Below are 23,237 nucleotides of genomic sequence, written 5' to 3'. Positions count from 1 at the left end.
TCTTGAAATGATAATAACATGTCTATACATTATGTGAAAATTAACTGTGGGTCATTCTCTTTTCTCTCTTCTGTAACTTAGGTAATCATTGGACGTGTCCCAAGCGTAAAAACAGTGTTTGCATTTTGTAGAAATGACATGCACACGCTACATCCTGGTTTTGTTGGTTGGTGTTATGCAGAATCACAAGCAAAAAAAGTGTGTTTTCTTTGCACATAAATGGAACAAAGATGACACCTTGGATGTGTTTAGCATCGGGGGAATAATTGCAAAAAGTATTCTGAATTTACACCAGACTCAGACTCATTATTGTCAAACAGTGTTAAACAGAAAAGAAATCTGATAATGAACATGCAGAACCAATTTCTCAAGCAGCTGTGCTGTAAGTATGGTGTCATGTAACCAGTAAATGTCTTCATAGCAGGGAACAGGGTGGCAAATCTCCTTTTCTTAAAACATACACTGTTTGAAAACATGTCTGCGTTTCAAGCGAGGTGTTCTTCTAGAACCAGGTAGGGGCAGTGTTGGTCAAGAAGGAAATGTATTTTCTTTTTTTCATAGTGTCTCCAACTTTTTGGTCCAACGTGAACACCTTGGCATCCGATCCACTGCGGAGAACAAAAGCACTCACCTTTATGACGTCGCTGCAAAGGCTGAAAGTCTGAAGATGAGATTACGCGGACGATTATAGGCCTCACCGTGCGTGTGCGCGCCCACGCGTCGGCCGCTCCCCTGCTGCGGGAGGTGCAGCAGCAGCAGCTACGGGCCGGAGGAGGAGCCTCGTTTAACTGGGAGTGTCCCGGCACATAAACAGCGGCTCCGCACTCCGTCAGCACGCCGACTCGACGCCTCTTTCCCCGCGCTGCAGCTCCAAGGGACCACCGCGGCTCATCCAGGTTCCACAGGACTCCCGACCACCCGACCACCCGACCACAGATCACCATTTACCGCGGGCCCAGGTACGTTTCTCCGCTGAGGCGGTGCTTTGATTTGATCCGCTTCAATTAGAGCAGCTACGGATCGAACCGTTACTTTTTCTAGGATGTAATGAGCGGCGCTCCCTCTGCTCGTAACACTCTTTACGGGTCCTGCCCTCATCTGGAGAAGTATACAACTTTTATTTGGATGCCATATATGGACAGGCAGTGAAAACCCTGCACGATGACTCAAAAAACGCCGTGTGCCTCCATGTCACAGTGGGCCTCGGGCTCGGCAACGCTCTGCCCCGACAGTTGTGAGTGAGTTCAGGCTGCAGTGATGTGGCACCAGACCCAAAGATCTACCTAACATCACGGCTTTTGCAGTACATTCATAATTTAAAAGCAAGTTTTTTGAGCATTTTCCTCAGCAGCTGTCAACATGACTGTCTCTATTTCGGGACATCTGTGGTTGTCATGGAAACACACAGCCAAACAGCTGTCCACTGAGGAAGTTAGTCACTGCTTCCCCCAAAGTGGTTACAAGTTAAAGCAGCTGTTACGTGAGTGTGTCTGAGTGTGTGTGTGTGTGTGTGTGTGTGTGCTTGAAAGCAGGAGATAAAGACATGTCTATGTTGGCCAATCAGAAAGCTTGTCTCACATCCACACTCAGCTGTCACCTGGACGGAGATGATAGGGGGGCCCAAACCCACTGTTTAATTGTAAACACAAGTTAAATATAGTCTTCTGGCCAGGCAGCGTCATGCAGTTTATGCTGTCATGCAATCACAGGCCTGTATTTCCTCTTTCAGTAGAGGTGGAGGTGGCGTGAGCAGGAAGGCATCAGGGAGGAGCAAACATTGGCTTAAAACTGGGGCTATGAAGGTTACACATATACCGTAGTTCAGTGTCTGTCTACCGCGTCCTGAGGACATATTGAAATACAGAACATTCGCCTTACCGTCCCCACGTAGTTTCCCTTGACTAAACGTACGTCAGATGTTAACCATCAGGGAGGCGCTGTGTTCTGGACACAGTGGGTCCTTGTTGAGATTGGGACATTCAATGAAGCATACAAACATACAAGAAGAAAAAAAGTTGTGTGCTTTTCACTCTGACTTCAATATAGTCAACGTTTTTCCAGCCGAGGTAAGAAAAAGGCCACACCTTTTCCTGAAAACACACAAATGCTGCTGGCAGCTTTGGGTTCATATGTGAAGAATAAAAACACAAACTGTATCGTATAACACTTTGCAATATTGGGATATAAATCAAATTTCATACCTTATTATTATTTGCTGTTAATAAGCGTGTGTTTAGTTGAAAATGTATGGGTTTAGATGTTCCCTTAATAAGCATTCTCCTTTAATAATCAAGTCACAAGCAGCCATTTTGCTGGTTTTAGTGCGACGCCTGCTAAACAGATGAAGGGGAAGCGCAGCGTAATCGGCCCTGAGAGAAGACGGCCTGTCAGCCCTCGAGAGGCAGAGAGTGGCATACGTGGAGAAAATGACTCATCAGGAATTCCTCCTCCTGAAGGAGGAATCTCTTTTTTTGTGAGTGGGGGGGGAGGCATCAGTTAATGTATAATTGTTTCCACAAACGTTCTGATTGAGATCCCAGAGGACTGGTCTGGATAGTAAAATAGTGCATGCATGGAAGCCCATAAAAGACAGATGGCACAGATGAAACTCATATGTGCTTGTGTGATTTGTTCGAAGCAGCACACGCGTGTCATATGACGCTGTAGCTCAAGTGTTGAAGCCTCAAGGGAAGGCAGACACAAAACAAGGCTGGGGAATGTGGGGGAGGGGAACAAAATCTGAGGTCGTCATGACAGACTCACTGCGGTTTGCTTGGATGAGGGGGGGGGGGCGAAACTGGACGAATAATTTCGGTTCTGCAGAGCGGCCTGCAGACAGCATATGTTTATCCCGTCATGCCAAAGAAGAAGCACTATCCAATGGTCACGTGACCAGTTCTATTTCAGCTGTGTTTGTGGTTGAGTCAGTTGATCCAGCCTTGAACATTGAACAAATGCTGCCACCCGGTCAATGGAATGTTCAACAAAATGATTTAGTTAAAAAAAAAAAATCATCTAACATCCTTGAATAGATTTTATTTTGTTGTCATCGACCTTTAGTCACATGTTTAAATACGGGCTTTGATTTGTCTGAGTGGGAGGTGAAAGGGAAGCTGGTTTCCCCTCTGATGTTTGCTTTATTAAGAAGGAGTATCACACTGTGGGACAAAGCATCTTTGACGCGCAAAGACTGACGGAAGACAACTCTGCATCAGAGAAGAAGATCACAGTCAAAGGCAGTTGTATTTATTCAGTGCCACAGAAACAAAGGCCTTCAGAACAAGAAGGGATATTTTTCTGTTTGTGTAAGAGGTATTTTGCTGCTGCTACTGCATGAAATAGACCTCAGACTTTTCAGGATCTGCTTTCAATGAAGCTTTACAACAAGTTTTCCGGCAGTATTTCTCACATCTGTCATGGCGACAGATGTGATTGGATGGCTGCGTACCAATTTAAGCGGAAGTTTAAACAGCAAGTGATTGTATCTTTTTGATTGTATATTCGCGCATGTAAGAAGGAAGTAGCATTTTGGAGCATCTGGTTGGCATATTAGGATGTATTGTACAAACCATTTCCTCTTTCTCCCCTGCTTTTAGTCTTGATGCTAAGCTAGGCTAATTCCTTCCTGGCAGGGTCAATCCTTCTCATCCAACTCTACAAAATCTTAAGCCTTTTCTTCTAAATTTAACAATACACTAGATGAAGGCGTCTTCAACAGACTCCACGCCTGTATGCGGTACATTAAGCATCCTTTGATGCTTTGTGTCGTGGTCACCTGAAGGACTGAATCGTCTCATCTGGCCCTTTCACTCCACTTGGTCCAATCAGCGGCCTGAACAGACATCCGACAACAGGGACCTGATCCGATTAAAGCCACACGGTCCACGGCAAAACAATTTCACCACTCTTGTAGAAAATGAAAGGAATGTTTCCATAGCAACGGACACCCTCCTAGACAGTTGAAATCTGTTTGGGTCAGTATTCCTGTAAGTTTCCATATGCGTGAGCATCAAACATGAGCGGTCAGTGTTTCCCTTGTGAGAATCCTTTGAATTTCCTGAGTGACAGCCCACTTAACAGCGTTGGCATGTTGTTTTCAGGCTGGTGAAGTCAGGGACTGCACATCTTTTTGAGCTGCTAACGTGCACATTATGTTTTGAGCCGTCAAATTAAGGAGATCCCAGTGGAGGCGCCCGACCCGCCTCAGTTTGGCTTCGTCTGGCCAAACCGTGACGCAGGAGCAGGAGGTTCCGCCTGCAGCTGATCTACAATGTCTCCAGGCTCCCCATTTGTTTTGGAAACTTTCTCTTTGCTGTTTTGACTGAGTGCGATGGTCACATGATGCGGAAATGCGGAGCCACGTCCCTCGTCCAGGGTCAGGGTCAGGGAGCAGATTCCTGCCATGTTTGTGGGCAGACAGCCCGCCTGGAAGAATGGGCGAGGCCTGCTCCAGTGTGGACGTTAGTCACGCAGACAGAAAGGCAGCTGCTCACTGCGGCATCCCGAGGAAAACTGGCTTCTGTTCTCATTCTCGACTGCGTGGCCTCTAGTTTGGAGAGCATTTCAGAGTTTGGAACATTAAGAGCTGGAATGTCTTATGAGACCGTCGTCATTCAATTAAACGAGTGAAATAAAGGATAAAAAAGGCACAATGGAAGCTCACAGAAGCCATTTTTCATAGAGGTCAAGCTCTAATTTGGGAACAGTGCTTCTCTTTAGAGACACGGTTTGCTCTCTGTTTTCTAGTCCAGTCTGCTGCAAAATCTCAGAAGACATATCTGTTTACCTTTGCATATTTGAGAAAAATGGACTTTGACCTGAACCTTCAACCATAGAACAGCATTTTAACTACATAATACATTTTTGTATTGATAATAATATTTAAGATTCTAAATGCTATTTGTATTTAGAATCGTGTCTTTGAAGTTCCTTTTTACCACTAAAACTTTCTTCATGCTGTCTCGAATAGAAATTGTGCAAATATCAAGCACATTTTTGAAACTCGTATCAAACGACCATTTCTTTTTAGAAAAGATCCCCAAAGCAATCAGCTGATTGCCTCATTGTTGATGCAATAACTGTAAACAGCCCGCAAGCGGCCATAACATTAAACAATCACCAGAATGCTCAACTCCCTGCTTTAAAGTCCCAAACATCCACACATGCTGCTGAGAGGCAGCATGAATGTGTGTGGGACTGGACTCATGTGCCATGTCACAAAGTGAGGAGCAAAATGTCTGCTCACGCCATTCTTTTCCGATCTAAAGTCACACGCAGGGTTTCTTCCACCAGTTATGACTACGCCTGAGTCATAACCACCAGGACTTCCTCTTCCTGTCAGGGAGGAAACAGTGACTCACCCTGCCGAAGCATTAATATCTAACTATAACCCTAAACTTTATCTTTGTATCCATGGAAACAAGTCAGCCTTCAGGGGAGCGGCTTTCCAAAGCAGCCGTCTTACAAATAGGAAGTCCCGGTTTATTACACACACTCCACCACTCTCATCCATCCAGTATTTGGTTGCTGATCCGGCGGGTAAAATCACAGCTTGTTGCCACGGGAACACATGCAGGTCCAGGTCTGGTCGGTAGAAAAGCAATAAACATCAGTTTTGTGTTTGTCTTCCCGCAGGCAGGATGGCAGTGCAACACCCACAGTTTGAGCTGGCCGGACAGAAGCAGGGCCTCCAGGTGTGGAGGGTGGAGAACTTCGACCTGGTGCCGGTCCCCGAAAACCTGTACGGGGGATTTTACACTGGAGACGCTTACCTCATCCTCAACACCATCAAACAGCGCTCCGGGAACCTGCAGTTTGACCTGCACTTCTGGTTGGGTGAGTGCAGAGAGACGGAGATATATTAAGATATGAATTATTAACGGGACACTATTGAATGCTAAATGGCTGCATTTTTCCTTCTGGGATTATTTTGTTTTTGGAAAATCTAACTTTAGGTAAATAGGGATTTAGCTTATGTCACCCTCTAAACAGTGAAAAACACTGATTAGATACTTGTGACAATAAAAAGGGTTCCACTTCAAGGCAGCATGATAACCATCAATGTGTAGAAGCAAGAAGAGACAAAACATTTCTGAATCCTTCTTTGCATGTGACACGTTGATTCTGCTAGGATGAGAACGGAAAAAACATCATTAGCAGACAGAGCTGTGCTTACTGCTGCCGACGCGTCTCAAGCTCCCGCTTTGGATCAGCGCCTGAAATTGTGACAGGCCTCATTTCCTGGGACAGATGTGCTTTGTGATCCGACTTGAAAGGCCGACAAGGACGCGGCGGAATTTCATAGCTGACATTTCTTTTCCCAACTATCTAAATAATGGTATTGTGTCGGTAAATAAGTATTCGTAACCAAACGCTTATTTATAATCCAATAATATATGATACATTCGATTACTTTACAAGTTAATGTGTATTTATTTATTGGGTTGTGTATTTCACACGGGTGATTGGTCTGACTACCATTGTCAAATGAAAACCATGCATCAAAACTTCCTTTTAGATGATTCAGTGAGAATTCCTTCTTGACCTTACAAGTAGGATCATTTCACCCACCCACACTCCAATTTTCTTACCATGTTGTCATTCATGGTCCTACCAGGACAGACCAGGGCATCGATGTCATTACCGTCAGGTTCACACTGGCATCCAAACTCAAAGATGGGTCCTGTAGCCGAGCCTGGGCAGAAGACAGCAGTCTGATTGATTTTGCAAACAGCAAAGGGTCGAAGCTGAGTTGCGTTTTTTTTAATTGATTTCATGTGCTGGTTTTAGTCGGCTGGATCGATCATGGACAGCATTTACTAATAACCTGGGTCTGATGTGAAGACTCCCACGTGCTGTGGACTAGAATGACGTTGAATGATCCCCTGACTCACTGAGTCCTCTGAGACGGACTTCTTCAAAGACATTTTGATGACTGCAGAGACAAAATGCACAAGGGGACTGACAGCGCTGCGTGTCCGTGGTTCCTCTGCCGCAGGTGATTTCTGCACCCAGGATGAGCGCGGCTCGGCGGCCATCTTTACGGTCCAAATGGATGACTTCCTGGGGGGGAAACCCATCCAGTACCGCGAGGTCCAGGGATACGAGTCCAAGACCTTTATTGGTTACTTCAAGTCAGGAATCAAATACATGGTAAGATGGCGGGTTTATAGCTGCAAAACATCCTTAACGCTGTGGTTTGTGGGGATTTGATTGCTAAAGCTGTGATCATTTTGAGCTATTTGGAAAGTGTGTTGAGTATTTTATCAATCAGTATCCATTTAGAGCCAGCCTGCGACGACACTATTGGAAATCGGAGCCACCTCTATTAAAAAGACTTTGTATTGAAATGCAACCCTTATCTCACAGAAAGGGGGCGTGGCCTCCGGGTTCAAGCATGTGGTCACCAACGAGGTGGTCATGCTGCGGCTGCTCCAGGTCAAAGGTCGGCGTTCTGTCCGGGCAACGGAGGTGGCGGTCAGCTGGGACAGCTTCAACCAGGGCGACTGCTTCATCCTGGACCTGGGTGCTGTGAGTCACGCAGCTCAGATCCATATGAGGGATACGGGATAATATCGTGTGATTGTCCCTGTTATCGTCATTCACCACATGTTGCACACATGTTTGGTTTGTTTAAGGATTGCTCCTGCAGCTCAGCTCTCTCCTTCTCGCCACACAGGAGATTTACCAGTGGTGCGGCTCCCAGAGCAACCGCTTCGAGAAGCTCAAGGCTACTCAGGTCGCCAAGGGTATCCGTGACAACGAGCGCAACGGGAGGGCCCAGGTCTATGTCTGCGACGAGGGCATGGAGAGAGAGAAGATGGTGGAGGTGAGATCAGTACATTGAGACCACAAAGGAAGTCTCAAGCAGAGTTCTGAGATCAAACTGGAGCTGCGTCTGGCATCAGGTTTTAGGCCCAAAGCCCGATCTGCCCGCAGGAGCGTCTGATGACATCATCGCCGATGCTTCAAACAGGAAGATGGCCAAGCTGTACAAGGTGACAACACATACTCTGTCCTTTTCTATTTCATTTTCTTCTCTGTTTCTAGATACAATGAAATATATTAAAATGAAAATCTGTAAATATATGTGATTTTGGTTTGAAGATCAGGTCAAAAATGTTTTGCAATACAATAATGGCAAAAGGTTGGTGCTCCACTCAATGATCTCTGACAGTCATTTTCAATGCCTTGAATTGACTCTCTGCAGGTGTCCAATGCCAGCGGGGGCATGACCATCGCGCTGGTGGCAGCGGAGAACCCGTTCGCTCAGAGCGCCCTGGAGTCCGGCGACTGCTTCATTCTGGACCACGGATCCGATGGAAAGATCTTCGTCTGGAAAGGTTGGTCCAGGTTGAATTAGACCTCGCAGACCACATCTGCACCACGTAATTGAGTGGTGTTTCTACAGCTGTTTCTTTAGAATAGAGAGTTTTAGTCCAACCTTATTTTGGACCAATGGCTACAGTGGGAATACATTTAGCTTAATGCAGAGATTGAAACAACAAGCTTGGCTCTCTGTGCTAAGCTTACTATGAAAAACTTATTTTTCTCCATTTATTTGAACTCCATTTCAATTGTGAGAACAACAATCCCGACCTCCATCTTTTCGTACAGGCAAAGACGCCAACATGGACGAGCGAAAGGAGGCGATGAAAGCAGCCGACGAGTTCATCAAGAAGATGGGCTACCCCAAACACACGCAGGTGCAGATCCTGCCGGAGATGGGCGAGACGCCGCTCTTCAAGCAGTTCTTCAAAAACTGGCGGGACAAAGAGCAGACGGTGGGCCTGGGCGTGGCCTACATCGCCAACAGCATCGCCAAGATCGAGAAGGTGCCCTTCGACGCGTCCGGCCTGCACGACTCCTCCGCCATGGCCGCCCAGCACGGCATGGTGGACGACGGCAGCGGGGAGAAGCAGGTGAGGGGGGCGGAGCCGGGAACGCCGGGTCTCCTTTGGTTCACTCCCATGTGATTTTATAAGAGTACAGAAATAGGAGGAGGTCTCAGCTGCTTTTACTTTCTCATCTTATGAAGGGGTTTCGAGTTTCAAGTCATCATTCATGTGATCATTTTACAATTGTCTGACTGTGATGACAACCAAGTGATGACATTTGTTCTCTAGACTGTGACGTGACGGGTCAGCGGAAGCGTGATTCTAGTTTCTTCTGATTGACAGATCTGGCGTATCGAGGCGTCCGACAAGGTGGAGGTGGATCCGTCCTCGTTCGGGCAGTTCTACGGGGGAGACAGCTACATCATCCTTTACAACTACAGTCACGGAGGACGCCAGGGACACATTATCTACATGTGGTGAGAAGCCGTGCGGATGATGTTGTACAAAAGTAAACCCTGTGGTCACTATGCAAACAGGCCGGTGTCTTCCAATTGTGTGAGAGAATCAGACATGTTTCCTAATGTCTCGCAGGCAGGGGGCGGACTCCAGCCCCGATGAAATGGGGGCCTCTGCGATCCTGGGCTCCCAGCTGGACGACGAGCTGGGCGGCGGCCCTGTGCAGGTGAAGCACTTGGTTCCTTTAGAGGCCTTCAACGTTCATCTCATGTTCATCACGTTACTGAAGTCTCTGTCGACCTCCGGCTTACTCGGCTCAGTCGCCTCCTTCCTAATCTTTACATCCTCAAACCCTTTCTCCTCTCCCTGATGCCCCCCCCCCCCGTCCCCCATGCTGCTGCCGTCCTTCTGTCCTTCTTGGTTTCCGTCCTTTTCTGTCTCCAGGTTGTGGGTGCTCCTATAACCACTCAGGTATTCTCCCTCCCTTCTCTGCTCCTCTTCTTCACAAATGGACTCATATGATTATGTCCAGAGCCAATTCCTGTTTCCTTCTTCTCCTCACAAGTAAATGTGAATAACTGGATTTGATTTACTGGCTCCTTCAAGGCTCAACGAATGTGCCAATGAGTCCAATTGGAATCACAGAAAGACCACTTGGGTCAAAATAGGAGATTTGGATGTGTATGTGAACATTAGTCCCGCCTCCCTCCTCTGTAGCCAAATACACATAATAACAAGTCGGTTTTTCAAATTCTGCTATGGTGTGATTTCACTGCAACATCATGACCCAACCAGTGAATGATAGCAGTGTGAAAGGAACTGGTGTAGCTTTGAGCCCCTTAGCCGTGGCTCCGTACTCATGTGAGTCTTCATTCATTTCTGTGTTCAGCCTTCACACTTAAGTTTGCACTCATAACCTTCACGTTCATGCTGTGTGTGTGTGTGTGTGTGTGTGTGTGTGTGTGTGTGTGTTTGCGCGCTGTGGCATGACTGTGTGTCAAACCTTGCAGCATGTTATTTCACAGAATGAATGGATCCAGTGGGGAAACATCTGTAGATCTCACCTCAGTGTGATGTTTTAAGAAAATAAGTCTTACATCTCAAGTTGTCTGAGCACAAGACCTTTGCATAAATATATAATAACAATAATAATATATGATTGGTGAAATCATGCCTGCACTCTTGGAATTTGACAGTTTTTCTTTTTTTTTTTGGCTTTGGGGAGGTTTGTTCGAAACAAGTCGTCACTTAACAAGAGATTTGAAGTAAAAGAACAGAACTAAATGTCCCCCCACCCGGCAGCGGCTCGGTCCCGTGCTGCCGCCGTGTGTCTGCTGGCGGTATTGCAGCCGACACGTTTCCCACAGGGTTGGCGCGTACTTCACTGCACACAACCAGGGAGCCGCTTTCTGATGCCATGGCGTTTGTCAAATTGCACGAGGTTCTGTTGGAAAGCATCTTATCTCGTTGCTGTTTGTGTGCCAGGTGAGGGTGGTGCAGGGCAAGGAGCCGGCCCACCTGATGAGCCTGTTCGGAGGACAGCCCATGGTGGTGTACAAGGGGGGGACGTCCAGAGAAGGAGGTCAGTCGGCTCCCGCGGAGACGCGACTCTTCCAGGTGCGCTCCAACTCTACAGGACACACCAGAGCTGTGGAGGTAAGAGGACACTGGTCACCATTAGATCTTTTATCAGACAGACATATACATACCCGGTCTTATTTTGACTCTTTCGCAGTTAAAATGAACTACACATTCTAGTGTATGTTTATTTGATAAGATATGAAACAAAATAGAACTGGATTTACAAATTCATCGAGCGGAGTGAGTCGATTTATTTTTAGTCTGTTTAAGAGGTCTTACTTACAGTGCAATCTTTTTTACAAATGAAAAACAATATCCCCCACGCCCCCGCAGCTCGACGCAGCGTCATCCAACCTGAACTCCAACGACGCTTTTATTCTGGTGACCCCCGGCGGCTCCTTCCTGTGGGTGGGCGAGGGTGCCAGCGACCCCGAGAAGCAGGGAGCGCAGCAGCTGTGTGGCATCCTGGGAGTGTCGGCCTCCGAGCTGCCGGAGGGAGGAGAGACTGGTGAGGAACACAGAATAACAACATCTCTCCTTTCTTTTGTTTTATGAGAGGGGGGGGGGGGTTCAGTCATACTAAAAAGCCACTCACAGTTAATGTACCCCTGTGTCCGCTGCAAAGTGGGAACAAGCTTTTGAAATATTAGTCTAGTGTGAAGTTAAATCGTTTTTTCTTTTTAGTATCACAGTTGAAGTTGGTTCTTGGGTTCATCTATATTAAAACATAGCAGACTCGGTTGCATCACCCCTTTAGATGTTACCAGTAAATCTGGTGGTTTGCTTTCAAAGCTCAAGAAGAAACTGAATTCTCTGCGCACAATTTCAAACGGAAGACCTGAGGACACAAGGACTGAACAGAGCAGAAATTCAACCTTTTATTCCTGTACATTTTTGCTGGTAGTGTATACCCGTCCTATTCAAAATACAACACAAAGAGATGCGTCTGTCATGATGGTGGCAACTAAACATCAGGAATCAAAATAGATACGTGAAAAACAATATATTTTGTAGATCGAAAATAGGTAATGTTAAGGCACTGCTCATAGTGACAAACTAACTGACCCTTTCAGCATCTTTTAGGTGATGGCAGATGTCTTCTTCTTCTTCTTCTATGTCGTCTCATTACCATTCCCCCATATAGCACACTAACATAGTTAGCAACTACTAGTGGGCAATAATAGTCCAGCATGTAGCAGTAAATATTAGACCGATAGCATTCTTTTGGAGGCAGTCTGATGAATGTACTAATGCCGTGTAAATAGGCCACTGTTTGCTAGTGAGTGAGCAGTAACAACTTCAGAATCAGCTAACTAGTATCAATGAATGCAGCAGGAAGGCAGACCGCCTGAAGCTAGTTTTTCGCAGTATTTGACATGTCATTGCAAGGTAAACACGGGTGTATTTGGAAAAACTTGGTCTATGGTCCCCTTCTATTTAGTGTCACAGCCCCTCCAGTGAGCCGTCATGACAGCGACCCTAAATGACCCCGAAGCGATAACTAGAAGTGTTTCTGTCCTGTTCACAGATGATTTCTGGGAGGCTCTTGGAGGAAAGACCGAATATCGCACTTCTACTAGACTCAAGGACAAGATGGACGCTCACCCACCACGACTCTTTGCTTGCTCCAACAAGACCGGCAACTTCATCGTAAGTCTCGAGCTGCGAGTGCTGCCGCACGCCGGTTTCAGTAGACCTGGTAAGGAATCAATACAGCTCCACTAAACCCTTCTCCTCCTCTCAGATTGAGGAGGTACCCGGGGAGATGACCCAGGAAGACCTCGCCACTGACGATGTCATGATCCTGGACTCCTGGGACCAGGTAAAGAATCCAGAGCGTTGTCCTCTCGAGACGCACCGCACAGCCTGGACTCGGGTCTATGTGCCTAAAACTCTCCCATTTTTAGGTGTTCGTCTGGATCGGAAACGAAGCCCAAGAGGAGGAGAAGACTGAGGCGATGGCGTCTGGTAAGGACATCTGCGATCTTCACATTTTCACACACATTATCCTGGGTTAAGTTTGAGATCCACGCGCTAATTCGGGCTTTTGGTCACGTGGCTCAGCGGCCCGTTACATCGAGACAGACCCGGCCAACAGGGACCGCAGGACGCCCATCGTCAAGATCAAGCAGGGCTTTGAGCCCCCGACCTTCACCGGCTGGTTCCTGGGCTGGGACCACGAGTACTGGACCAGCGATCCGCTGGAACGCGCCATGGCTGAACTGGCCCTGTGAGATCTCACCTCGCCGTGACCTTTGCCCCCCCGCTCAGCTGCAAGCACCAGTCAACACTTTTTTACCCACTAATGCACCCGAAAAAATAGAATATCTTTTTGTTGTCTTTGAGAAGGATATTCGAGGTTTTGTTTTTGTTTACTTTGTGTAAGCCAATAGCAATAGAGCTTTAACAGATACTCAGGCATCCTGTAGAGTTTGCTTCTCTTAATGAAGTCGGTTTATTTTATATATTGAAAACAAACGAAAGCTGGTGAAATCTAATGAAAACAGTCTTGGTGTGCTGCAACATCAAAAATGACACCTGCCAAGTAAACACAACCAATGCCTTAATATTTTTTACTGTAGTTTACAGTAAACCTACTTTTAGTTCCAGTTATGGACGCCTTTATAGATAAGTGGTTTTGCACCTTCAGTTTAGATGTCTCGTGTTTTTTTTGTGTGTGAATATAATGTGTTCCTGTCCATACAAGATTGTGTGACGCTGCAGTAGCCAACTTTAAATGGGAAACCAACGCTTTGCTGCTTCACAACCTTGACTTTTGAAGGTTTCCCAGGTCATGATTTCAATAAAACGTAGTTACACTTACCATGTTTTACAGCTCGGCTTGTAGAAACATACACTGATCTGAAAAAGAATAAAATCCAGAGACAATCATGCTTTTTGATAGTGTCTTTATTTAAAGTGTCCATATATTGGTATTGTCAGGATTAAACTATAACAATCGCAAACGGTACAAAATATTTAGCTACAGAAACTTACCACAAAACATTCTGAAAGAAACTTAAAATATTGATGTGCGTAACATTAACATAAAATACCAGAATTCAATGAGCGGAAATTGTTAAGAGAAATTAGCAAAAAAGTTTCTTCTGTCAAAGAACTCCTCACTAACCATAGAACTGAACTTCACTCCAGATTCTTCGCTATGAATCTGTAGCAAAAATAATACTCTCTCTGTTTTAGCTACTCAAACATGCAGGAGTCAAAACAACGTAACAGTCTTTGTATTTAACAAAGCCTTAAACCTGAATAGCCACAGCAAAACAATAGAAAACGTGACTGCTGTTTTTATACCTAATGGCATAGATACATATATATAGTAACACAGACAGTCCTCTCTATGTAAACACACTGGCTCTTTAACACTACACATCACCTTTCACCTGTTCACACGCTGATGGCAGAGGCTGGCATGAACCTATTAGCTTATTGATAGACATCCATACACAAAAGAGCAATTTAGGGTTTAGTGTCACCTCAGTCACCCCCTATCAAAACAACAATGTAACACCTACACGTCATTTAAAGTTAGATAAATAAAGAGGTTTAAATATTTGGCTTGCTTTGCACTAAAAAGAGCGTTCATGTAATAAAATATTACTTAAATGAATAGAGTTGCTCGTGTTAATTTCATAGTGCATAGAAATGTGATATTAGGCTGTAAAATGAATCAATGGCAGTAAATTAAGGCTTTTGGCTCAGTTTGAAGCCAGACCAGGGTTGGACAAAATACTAGAAACCTACAGCTTATAATTTACTCTAGTTATCTAAGGCTAACATTTAAATAGCATCCAGCATCTCAGCCAAGTGTTACGAATCTGTGACAAAAGTATTGGCAACTTGTATGCATGCGTGTGTATGTATAGAGTGTAAGGCCACAGCTCCAGCAGACACTTCCCTTTGAAATGTTTAGAAAAACTTATTTTTCTTTGATTCGTTAAAACAGCTGTAGATGTTTGCTCCTTTTGGCCTCCTTTGGTTCAACAGGATCCACAAACACCACCTTAGCACTGCAGAGACATACGTAATGTACACGGTGGCGTGAATGTGTGTGTGTGTGTAGTGATGTTGCATGTATACAAGGGATGCGCACCGTCAGCATTAAGAGCCCACCGATAGAACGAGTATCGGATCCGTGGCCAATGAGTGTGAACTGAATAATGAACACCTTCTGCAACAGAAGATGAGATAAAGGGAAAAGACATTTACAACGCAAAACAATAGAATCTGATGTAGTGCTTGAAATGCGGCACCTTAGCTTTTTGAATCAATGGCGTGCCATATGAAAAGGACCCCCCCCCCCCCTTTTAATTCATGTGTTTTTTACTTTAAAATGTTACCAGTTGGTTACTTGCCAACGGGTGTCGGCTTATCGAAAGAAAAATGAACAGAACCTGACACCGCTAATTGGAACAACAGGGTTTTGAGACTCCTCCTCAGCGTTTGATGAAGCCCTGCATCATCTCCAGCGGCAGCGGGAAAATGATGGTGGAGTTCTTCTCGGCGGCAATGGTGTTGAGGGTCTGGAGGTAGCGCAGCTGCAGGGCTGACGGAGACTCCGCTATCACCAGGGAGGCCTCCTTCAGCGCCCGTGACGCGTTCATCTCCCCCTCCGCTGCGATCACCTTTGAGGGGAAAGGACGCAACAAATCAATGCCCACCTTCAGGGGTGCTTATAGGAACCGGTTGGAGGGTAACCAGCGTACCTTGGCTCTGGCCTCGCGGCTGGCCTCGGCCTCCGCAGCCATGGCTCTCTGGAGCTGAAGGGGCAGCTTGACGTCTTTGATCTCCACCCGCTCCACCTTGATGCCCCAGTCGTCTGTGGCATCGTCCAGAGTGGACTTAGGAGACGGAGACAGAGTGGTTAAAAAGGTTTTAAGCAAGCTTCCAGAGCCTCTGGCGAAATATCTCATTTTGTCAGCATTGGCTGTGTCAACAATTACTTTTGTGATAACGGGAAAAAAGAAGTTAAAGATTGGCCTGAAACTCTGTTCTCTTCAAAACAGACAATATTTTGCAGACCGGTCTGGAAGGTTTGACAGATAAACAACAAAATATCTGTCCGACCGACGTTTGTTCTGTGGCCCACGGAACGAGAGCCGGTGGTTGGGGACCACTGCAAAAAACAAACAGTTTTGCTCTTTTCAATTTGTCCAGCAGATGGAGCTCCAACTCTGACAGAAATCATGCATCAAGTATTTAATCCAGATGAACATTTTGCGAACCTTGACACCATATAAACAGATAGGTGTCTGAGCTTAGTGCAGTGAAGCTGCTTTGTTACTGTTCTATTTAATTAAGCACAGGACAGAAATAATGATTACAAGGTCTGAAGCTACTGAGACGGTTTCAAGGCTCTCAAAAGCAGCAAAGGAATCCAGGTTGGATTTAACCATTCCCAACTCCATGATACTCACAGTAGTCTGATAACTGAACCTCAAACAGATGTTGTCTGAATGGCCTGTAAGATCAATCCTGAGCCAGAGGATGGCCCATCATACCTTTGTGTAAGGTCAGCATCCATCTCTAATGTCTTAATGAATGCAATTATGCAGGCGCATATTGGTGCAGAATCCTGTATTATTACTCCACGCTTCTTTGGCTTCTGAAACTCAGATTGCATGCAACTACATGAGCATCAGGAATAAATATTAAATCAGTTACAGAAGCTAAACATAAACTGGAAGTAAAACTTTTATGAATAAATAAATAAATGATCCAACTCTAGAGCCGTGCTCTCCAAGGAACATAAGATGAGGCGATGAGTGGCGCACGGAGGCAAAAAAATGTAATGCATGGGTTATAATGCAATGTAATTCGCTTTGGATAAAAGCGTCAGCTAAATAACATGTAATGTAATAAGATAACCTCAGGTTTACATTTTAACTGCAGTTTGTTAGTCAGGTAAACTGACGATAAAGGGCTCATATTGTAAAATTTGACTTTGATAGTGCTTCTACGCGTTAGCGGCTGTCTGTTTGCGCAAATCATTTTGAAACAGACCGTTTTTTCAACCTGGGCCAATAGAACGCTGCAGTCAAAGATCGGCCCTGTGAGAGTGGTCGGTGCCATCAAGCTATAGAGGCAAATCAGTGTCAAAGACGAGAGCGCAGACGAGGTCCATGCATGCGCAACTTTTGGGTTTAAATTTTTATCCGTTCTTATAACAATTCTAAGTAGGGTTTTAGGATATTGCGATACATCGTGAATCAAACCACCGGCAATCAAACAATCGCTGATATACTGAGGCAGGTGTGTGTGGCAGGGGCCATTGTGCGAGGCCAACAAGGCTGTGGGGTAGAAGGGTGATAAAATCCATTTAAAAGTTGTTTTTTTTTTTGTTATATTTGAAATTGCAATGCCATTTTATTTCAGTAACCGTATTTTTGGGTAGTGAGGTAAAGGATCACATCACACAACTCCCCCACCCACACATGCTCATCCCCACAGCTTGGGAAGCATTTCAGCCACCAGCCGCTGGACTCTACCTGCATGCTGTGTGCGATCTCCTCCCGGTCAGACAGGATCTCTGCCAGGTTCTTGGTGCCCAGGACGTTCCTCAGGGTGGTCTGGGCCAACAGCCGGGTAGCGGCGTCCGCGTTAGTGATGTTAGCCACGGCCAGAGTGGCATTCTGGACCCGGTAGTACACCACGCCGTCGACGCTCACCGTCACCGAGTCTTTGGTCAAAACCTGCGAGTGGGACGATAGCAGATAAGTAAATAAATACATTTTTTTTTAAAAAGGTAGAAATTCTTCAGTTATTAGAACTAATTTGACGTCCTTTGAATGTGACAAAGTGTTTGTTGCGTGTAATTGGAAGTGTGCGTGTGGTACCTCCTGGGGGGGGATGTCGAAGGTGATGGTGCGCATGTCCACATTGATGAAGCTGTCAGTGCACGGCAAGATGAAGAACAGCCCTGCGGAAATCACAAGAACGCAAATAGTTTTTCACAAGGACTAAAGCCCCTGTAAACAGAATAATGAGGCGGCGTCTCTGCAAATGTTTGAAAACACCGGGATGAATGGAAGGAGGCCAAGTCGAGCTCTCTTTGTAAGACTGCAGCTGTGCTGACAGCGAGGCAAAGCCGCGGATGTTCGCAGCTTTCATGAGGCGGTTTCAAGCGGCGATGATTGAATTAGTGCATTAGACGACGCGTTGCATGCGCCTGAGCAAAACAGACATGTGGTAGGTGTGCAATCATTTAGCAAACATTAATGCCACATTAGTTTAAAAAAGACTAGCGGGGCTGCCCTTCCCGTCAGGATATTGAGTTTTTAAATGGTGAGATCACAGCCATCTGCTCAGGAGGGGAGGGGGAGACACCAGCAGTCTCCCGGCGTCACAACGTTTCCAGCGTTCGCCGCGATGGCGGCTCCTGTCAGGTGGGAGAAGAGGCCTCGCTCGCTCTCACACAAGACTCTGTGAAAGCATCTGGTGGAGCGCTGGAAAGTTTGTAAGCATCCTGGAACAAATCCTGCTTTTATTAATTAAGACCTGCACTCGTAGCAGGTGGGAGTGTATAAAGATGCAAAAAGTTCCACAAACAAAGCATTTTCCTTTCACGACATGTGAAACTAGGTTTTAAACTGCGGTAAATAAAGTGGCAATTTTACAGGAAGAGGGTGTGTTTTAGATGGGGAGGGAGTGAGAGGGTTAGCGGCGTTACGGGGATCTAAATGCTGATTTCAGATGTGGCTCCTGCCTCCTCCAGCTCCTCAGGTACGGGATGTTTGCTGGCAGGGAGCTATTATTACTGCACACTGTCATAAACGGCGTCCCCTGGCACTCCAAGGAGTCGCATTTCAGCATTTTGAGAGGACACTGCCTGTTTTTTTTTTAGATCCCGTAAAACAAGAAATCAAAAGATGAAAAGACAGTTATGAGATGCATGCAAATTATTCCTCGTGGGAGTCTGCAGTTTATTTTCCTTTTTACTTAAACAAGTCCACCGCCTCTCAAAACAGTCACATTGCTGAGAATAGAATGAATTCATCACTCATTCTTTGAACAGAAACATATGCATTCGTATCAGCAGAAATGTGGCTCAGTGGACGGGGAGCACATCTAAATTGGTGAAGAACTTTGAGGTGGAGCTTCTTCTCGCTATTATTGGGCACACATTTCCCTGTTTTAATTTGGAAGTGTGATCTGTATTTGACTTTTTTTCTGTCAGGCTGCACCAGCAGGGAGGGGGGAAGGTGGGAGAGTGCCCCCCCACCTGCATGTGATTCTTCCCATGCTAAGAAGGTTGAGCCTCTCAGGGTGAAAATGGCAACCAGAAGGTTGAGGTCTGTGGTTTGCAGTGAAATGTCTCAAATACTACGAATGGATTGTTATAAAGTTTAGGTTTAGGCTCAAAATGCCTGCTGAACTAGATATCATTTTCCTTGTTCTAAGTATCGAACTAAGAATGTGTTTAAGGTCACAACTTCTTAAAAGCTTTGCAGCACATCGCTGTGCACTAGTGTGACCTCACAGAGCGCCCATCATGCTGCTAGACTCTTAAGTCTGGTATTTATTTACCTCAGAGTATTTACTCTTTCATTGAGATTAGTGCAGCTTTCATGAAATACAACTGTGCATTGAAAATATGGACGCCAACAGAATTTGTGTACAAACAATATGGGCATTGATATGTGAAACAACACTATGTATGAAAGACCTGTTGGTTTAAAATCACAGTTTCACTTGTTAACCCCAGTTGACAATCAATATTCACAGGCAACAACATTAATAACAAATATTGGATGCTTATCAGATATTGATCATGGGTAGGAGCCCTCACAGCCACGTGGCTGAAGATGTTTTCAAATAGACATTTACGTATTGCGTTTGGCTATGGAGACCAACACTGCAATCAAGCAGTGACGAGTAGGGGCGCACACTGACTTTCCCCTTTCAAAAACAGCAACGACGAGTTCATATTTGTCCAATTAAAAAAACAGCTGCAGAGTCAATTAAAGCAAGGCTGTCTTAGTCAGTCAAATGACCTCAATACAACAGAGCAGTGAGACACAAGTAGAGGGCTGCAGTACAATCTCAGTGGAGCATTTGCTGGAAAAACGGCAGGTGTCTGCTGATGAGCCTGCATTGATGAGCCCGTCCCTGACTAGCTGATGGGGGGAGGGAGGGGGGGGCAGACAGGGAGGCCTGGCATCTCTGTACATCTCAGAGTGTGTCTGGAGTGATCGCGTACGATTGGATCTCACCTCCGTGTTTCATATTCCACTAAACACGCAGCCTACCCTGAGCACAAATGTTTTGGGTTGTTTTGAAAACAGCAGGAGCCGGCGGCGCACTTTTATCCGACATGAAAGTAAAATCAGTTACATTTTATGAACCTTAAAACACAGTTATTGTCTTCCTGCGGTCCCCAGGGACCTCCGTCCCACCGACTCAGCAGACTACTGCTGAGCAACGGCAGCTTCAGAGGACCGAGATTTAACGTTCAATAACCTGGGCTATAGGAGCTGACAGGAGGAAATGTGGTCTAAATGTGTTACTGGAGTGTTGTTATGTTATTGCTCTTTTATTCTATGTTATCCACTTGGTCAAAAATGTTGGGGTACATATATATATATATATATATATATAAATAATAAACAGAAGGACTAACCTGGACCTTTGGCTCCTCCTCGCAAAATGCGCCCCAGACGAAAGATAATAGCTCGCTCGTACTCTTTCACAATCTGCGTACAGAGACAGAGGGCAGAATAGCAGAATGATCTGGATAGGAGCGCCTTGTTTCTCTTATTTGACATACAACATGTAATTAAAAACAGCATTCAACAATCATCCTGCTCACCCAGGATACTTTTAATGCAAATGCTAAACAATGATTCAGCCGCTCCAAAGACTGTTGAATAAGTACACATAATATTGGGAATGATTTTGCAGTACAAACCCTCATATTTAAGAAATGTGTTTAATAAAACAGAGTGGGCCATCTTCAGTATTTCCCTCAAAAAAAGCAGCAAACGTTGCTTGTGAAGTGCAAAATGCCCGGTGGGGTGGACCAGCCGCTGACCTTAATGCACATCCATACGGAGAGGGGCAGGGTGACCAGCATGAGGAGAATGGAGAGCGACACCAGCAGCCAGCCACACAAGCCAATGTCAGAGTCGGAATTCTCCAACGCTGGGGGGGGTAAGGGGAGAGAAGACAAATATGCTTTGGGAATATCTCAATATACACTTAATGACACACATAGAAACATCTGTTAGAAGAAAAAGAGTGTTCACTTCTGTCTCCAATTGAAAGCACACATTTCTAATCACCATGCCTCGAAGCAGCTTTCATCCATCTGTGAACACCAGCTTTTTGTAAATGAGTACGGTTAGTAAGGTTTCACCTCCACCCACACACACACACACTACTTTAAGGCCCTAATTAGACTTAGCACATCATCCGCCCTGCCTGCAGCATTTCACTCAGTCACAATCAGCTATGGACAACATGCAGCCAGTCAATGTATGAGATCCCTACCTTCAAGATCATGTAAATTCATTGGACCTACAGACAGAGTTATAAGTCAGGACGCCATAGAACGACTAAGAGTAACGTTGAATAATGGAGGCATGGTTTGAAAAATAAAAAAAAACAGCAATGTCATTGATTGGACTGGGTTGTTGCAGATGCTGCTCATCATCATCATCGACCTTACGTCACGAACATAATCAATACTGATCACCATATGGCTTTGCAAACGGAAGCCAGCCGGAAGTCAGAGTAAACACAGTGTATTGCAGCCAGTGACGTTAACTGATCTGGCGTCAGCTGTCATTCCCCACACACTGCATGTCTGAGGGTTCAACCACTACAGCAGCCACTCGGATATCCGTGGTCAACTCGGTATACACTTATATGCTGACTTTTACGGTAATAAACATATGACCTAATAAAAGAATAAAAGCTATTTAATCAAAGATTCCAGACAATGATCGAAGTATGTATTCAGGACCTCTCTGACAACTATTGTACAGAAAATTAAATATTGTACAGAAAATTAATCCTCCAAAGTAAAAAAATGTGTATGTTTAAAAAGATAATTTCTCAATATTTGAGCTGCAATAAAATTAAGTCTTCAATAAATTCCAAACAATGTGGTTAGGACCACCGGTGCATATTATTAAAAATAATTTGAAAATTTATACTGTCCAAATTAAGCTTTATCCAAAAATAACATTTGTAGGTTCCAAAAGCTAGTATCTTAATATTTAAAGCCCTAATAAAGCAGTTTTGCCAATAATTCCGAACAATGACTAATAAACGATTTCGCGTTCCGGACATCTTTGACTACTTTTATGCTAAAAAGAAAATATTTCTAGTGTACAAATAAAGACTGAAATGAAAGTTGTACATTTGAACGTTTAAAAAGCCAATATATCCATATTTGAGGTATTATAAAATCGCTGCTCTTCATATGGTTAGACAACGAGTGATGTATACGTTGTTCACGTGAAACACCAGCTGCGCTCCCGTTACGTTGTTCGGATGCAACGCTGCTGTCAATATATCTGACGTTATCTTTCACTTTGCTGGGTGCACTGATGCTACAACAGTGAGCACTAGGCCTAAATTCAAAGTCGAAATATGGTTGATATGATAAATGATAAACATATGGTTTTTGAATGAAACGTCTTTACAACCCAAAAATGTTCGCTGGGTAGAGCTAACTTTAGCTTGTTAGCTAAACATGCTAACGTCAGTGCGCGAGCGTCAGTGTTTGCTATTATCTAAGGGTGTCAAGTCGCCTCATTTAGGAAGCAAGCAAGCGTTACCCGATTGACGTTCTCGACGTTCTCGTCTCCTGGAATCTTTCATGGCTACCTCTTCGTTGTCGGTATCCATGGCCGACAGCAGTTCAGATGTGCAGCGGTGAAGGCGAGCTGCCCCGAGTGTGCCGCAGTGGACCCGCGCCTGTGGTCTGCTGCGGACCAGGCCGATGCCCTCGCTGTTTGGCTTCTACCCCTACACGTGACTTGTAGGGGCTGTGACGCACAGGGCACATTTTCCACGCAGCGTTTCAGCCTTCAAAACAGAAGACCAAATTCACCCACAAATGTAATCTTAGTGGTCTGTCCGGGGTGAAGAACTGGTGTAAGATCTTGCATTTGTTTTTCAAACGTTTTCTTTAAGCATTTTTACTTGTATTGTTCTTTTTCTTCATCTTCGAGAGAGTTTAAAGGATACATTCCCCAAACATCCACAGTCCCTATCAAATATGTTGCAGCCAATATGTGCTGGGTTGAGGTCAGGGCCCCAGAGGTCCATTTACAAAAAAAAAGTTCCCACATGCCAACGTTGGGGTGCAGTTGGACCATTTTCTCTGTGGCACCTGGG

The 23,237-nt window shown here is 45.2% G+C and overlaps 2 protein-coding genes across 4 annotated transcripts; one reads left to right on the top strand and one right to left on the bottom strand.

The window, feature by feature from the left end:
- Positions 1-804: 804 nt before the first annotated feature.
- On the top strand, positions 805-13,766 carry gsna (gelsolin a). Of its 2 annotated transcripts, XM_037484004.2 has the most exons (17): positions 805-959; positions 5,635-5,835; positions 6,998-7,152; positions 7,369-7,530; positions 7,679-7,828; positions 7,908-7,997; positions 8,210-8,342; positions 8,617-8,921; positions 9,180-9,313; positions 9,429-9,519; positions 9,738-9,764; positions 10,779-10,949; positions 11,208-11,382; positions 12,403-12,524; positions 12,619-12,696; positions 12,782-12,842; positions 12,939-13,766. In XM_037484004.2, the coding sequence occupies exons 2-17, from the start codon at positions 5,640-5,642 to the stop codon at positions 13,106-13,108; spliced, it is 2,220 nt and encodes a 739-aa protein (XP_037339901.2). In that variant the 5' UTR covers positions 805-959; positions 5,635-5,639; the 3' UTR covers positions 13,109-13,766. The 2 variants fall into 2 exon arrangements, with proteins under 2 accessions (XP_037339901.2, XP_037339903.2); XM_037484006.2 differs by lacking the exon at positions 9,738-9,764.
- On the bottom strand, positions 13,767-22,871 carry stom (stomatin). Of its 2 annotated transcripts, XM_037484007.2 has the most exons (8): positions 22,676-22,871; positions 21,381-21,407; positions 20,923-21,032; positions 20,512-20,584; positions 17,729-17,811; positions 17,381-17,584; positions 15,599-15,733; positions 13,767-15,517 (listed from the first exon to the last, which is right to left on the bottom strand). In XM_037484007.2, the coding sequence occupies exons 1-8, from the start codon at positions 22,743-22,745 to the stop codon at positions 15,329-15,331; spliced, it is 891 nt and encodes a 296-aa protein (XP_037339904.1). In that variant the 5' UTR covers positions 22,746-22,871; the 3' UTR covers positions 13,767-15,328. The 2 variants fall into 2 exon arrangements, with proteins under 2 accessions (XP_037339904.1, XP_037339905.1); XM_037484008.2 differs by lacking the exon at positions 21,381-21,407 and having other exon boundaries at positions 22,676-22,870.
- Positions 22,872-23,237: the final 366 nt, after the last annotated feature.

Source organism: Pungitius pungitius, chromosome 18, assembly GCF_949316345.1.
Source record: "Pungitius pungitius chromosome 18, fPunPun2.1, whole genome shotgun sequence".
In the NCBI taxonomy this organism is placed as follows: Eukaryota; Metazoa; Chordata; class Actinopteri; order Perciformes; family Gasterosteidae; genus Pungitius; species Pungitius pungitius.
The sequence above is the reverse complement of the archived record's forward strand: the minus strand, read 5'-3'. Positions and strand labels throughout refer to the sequence as shown.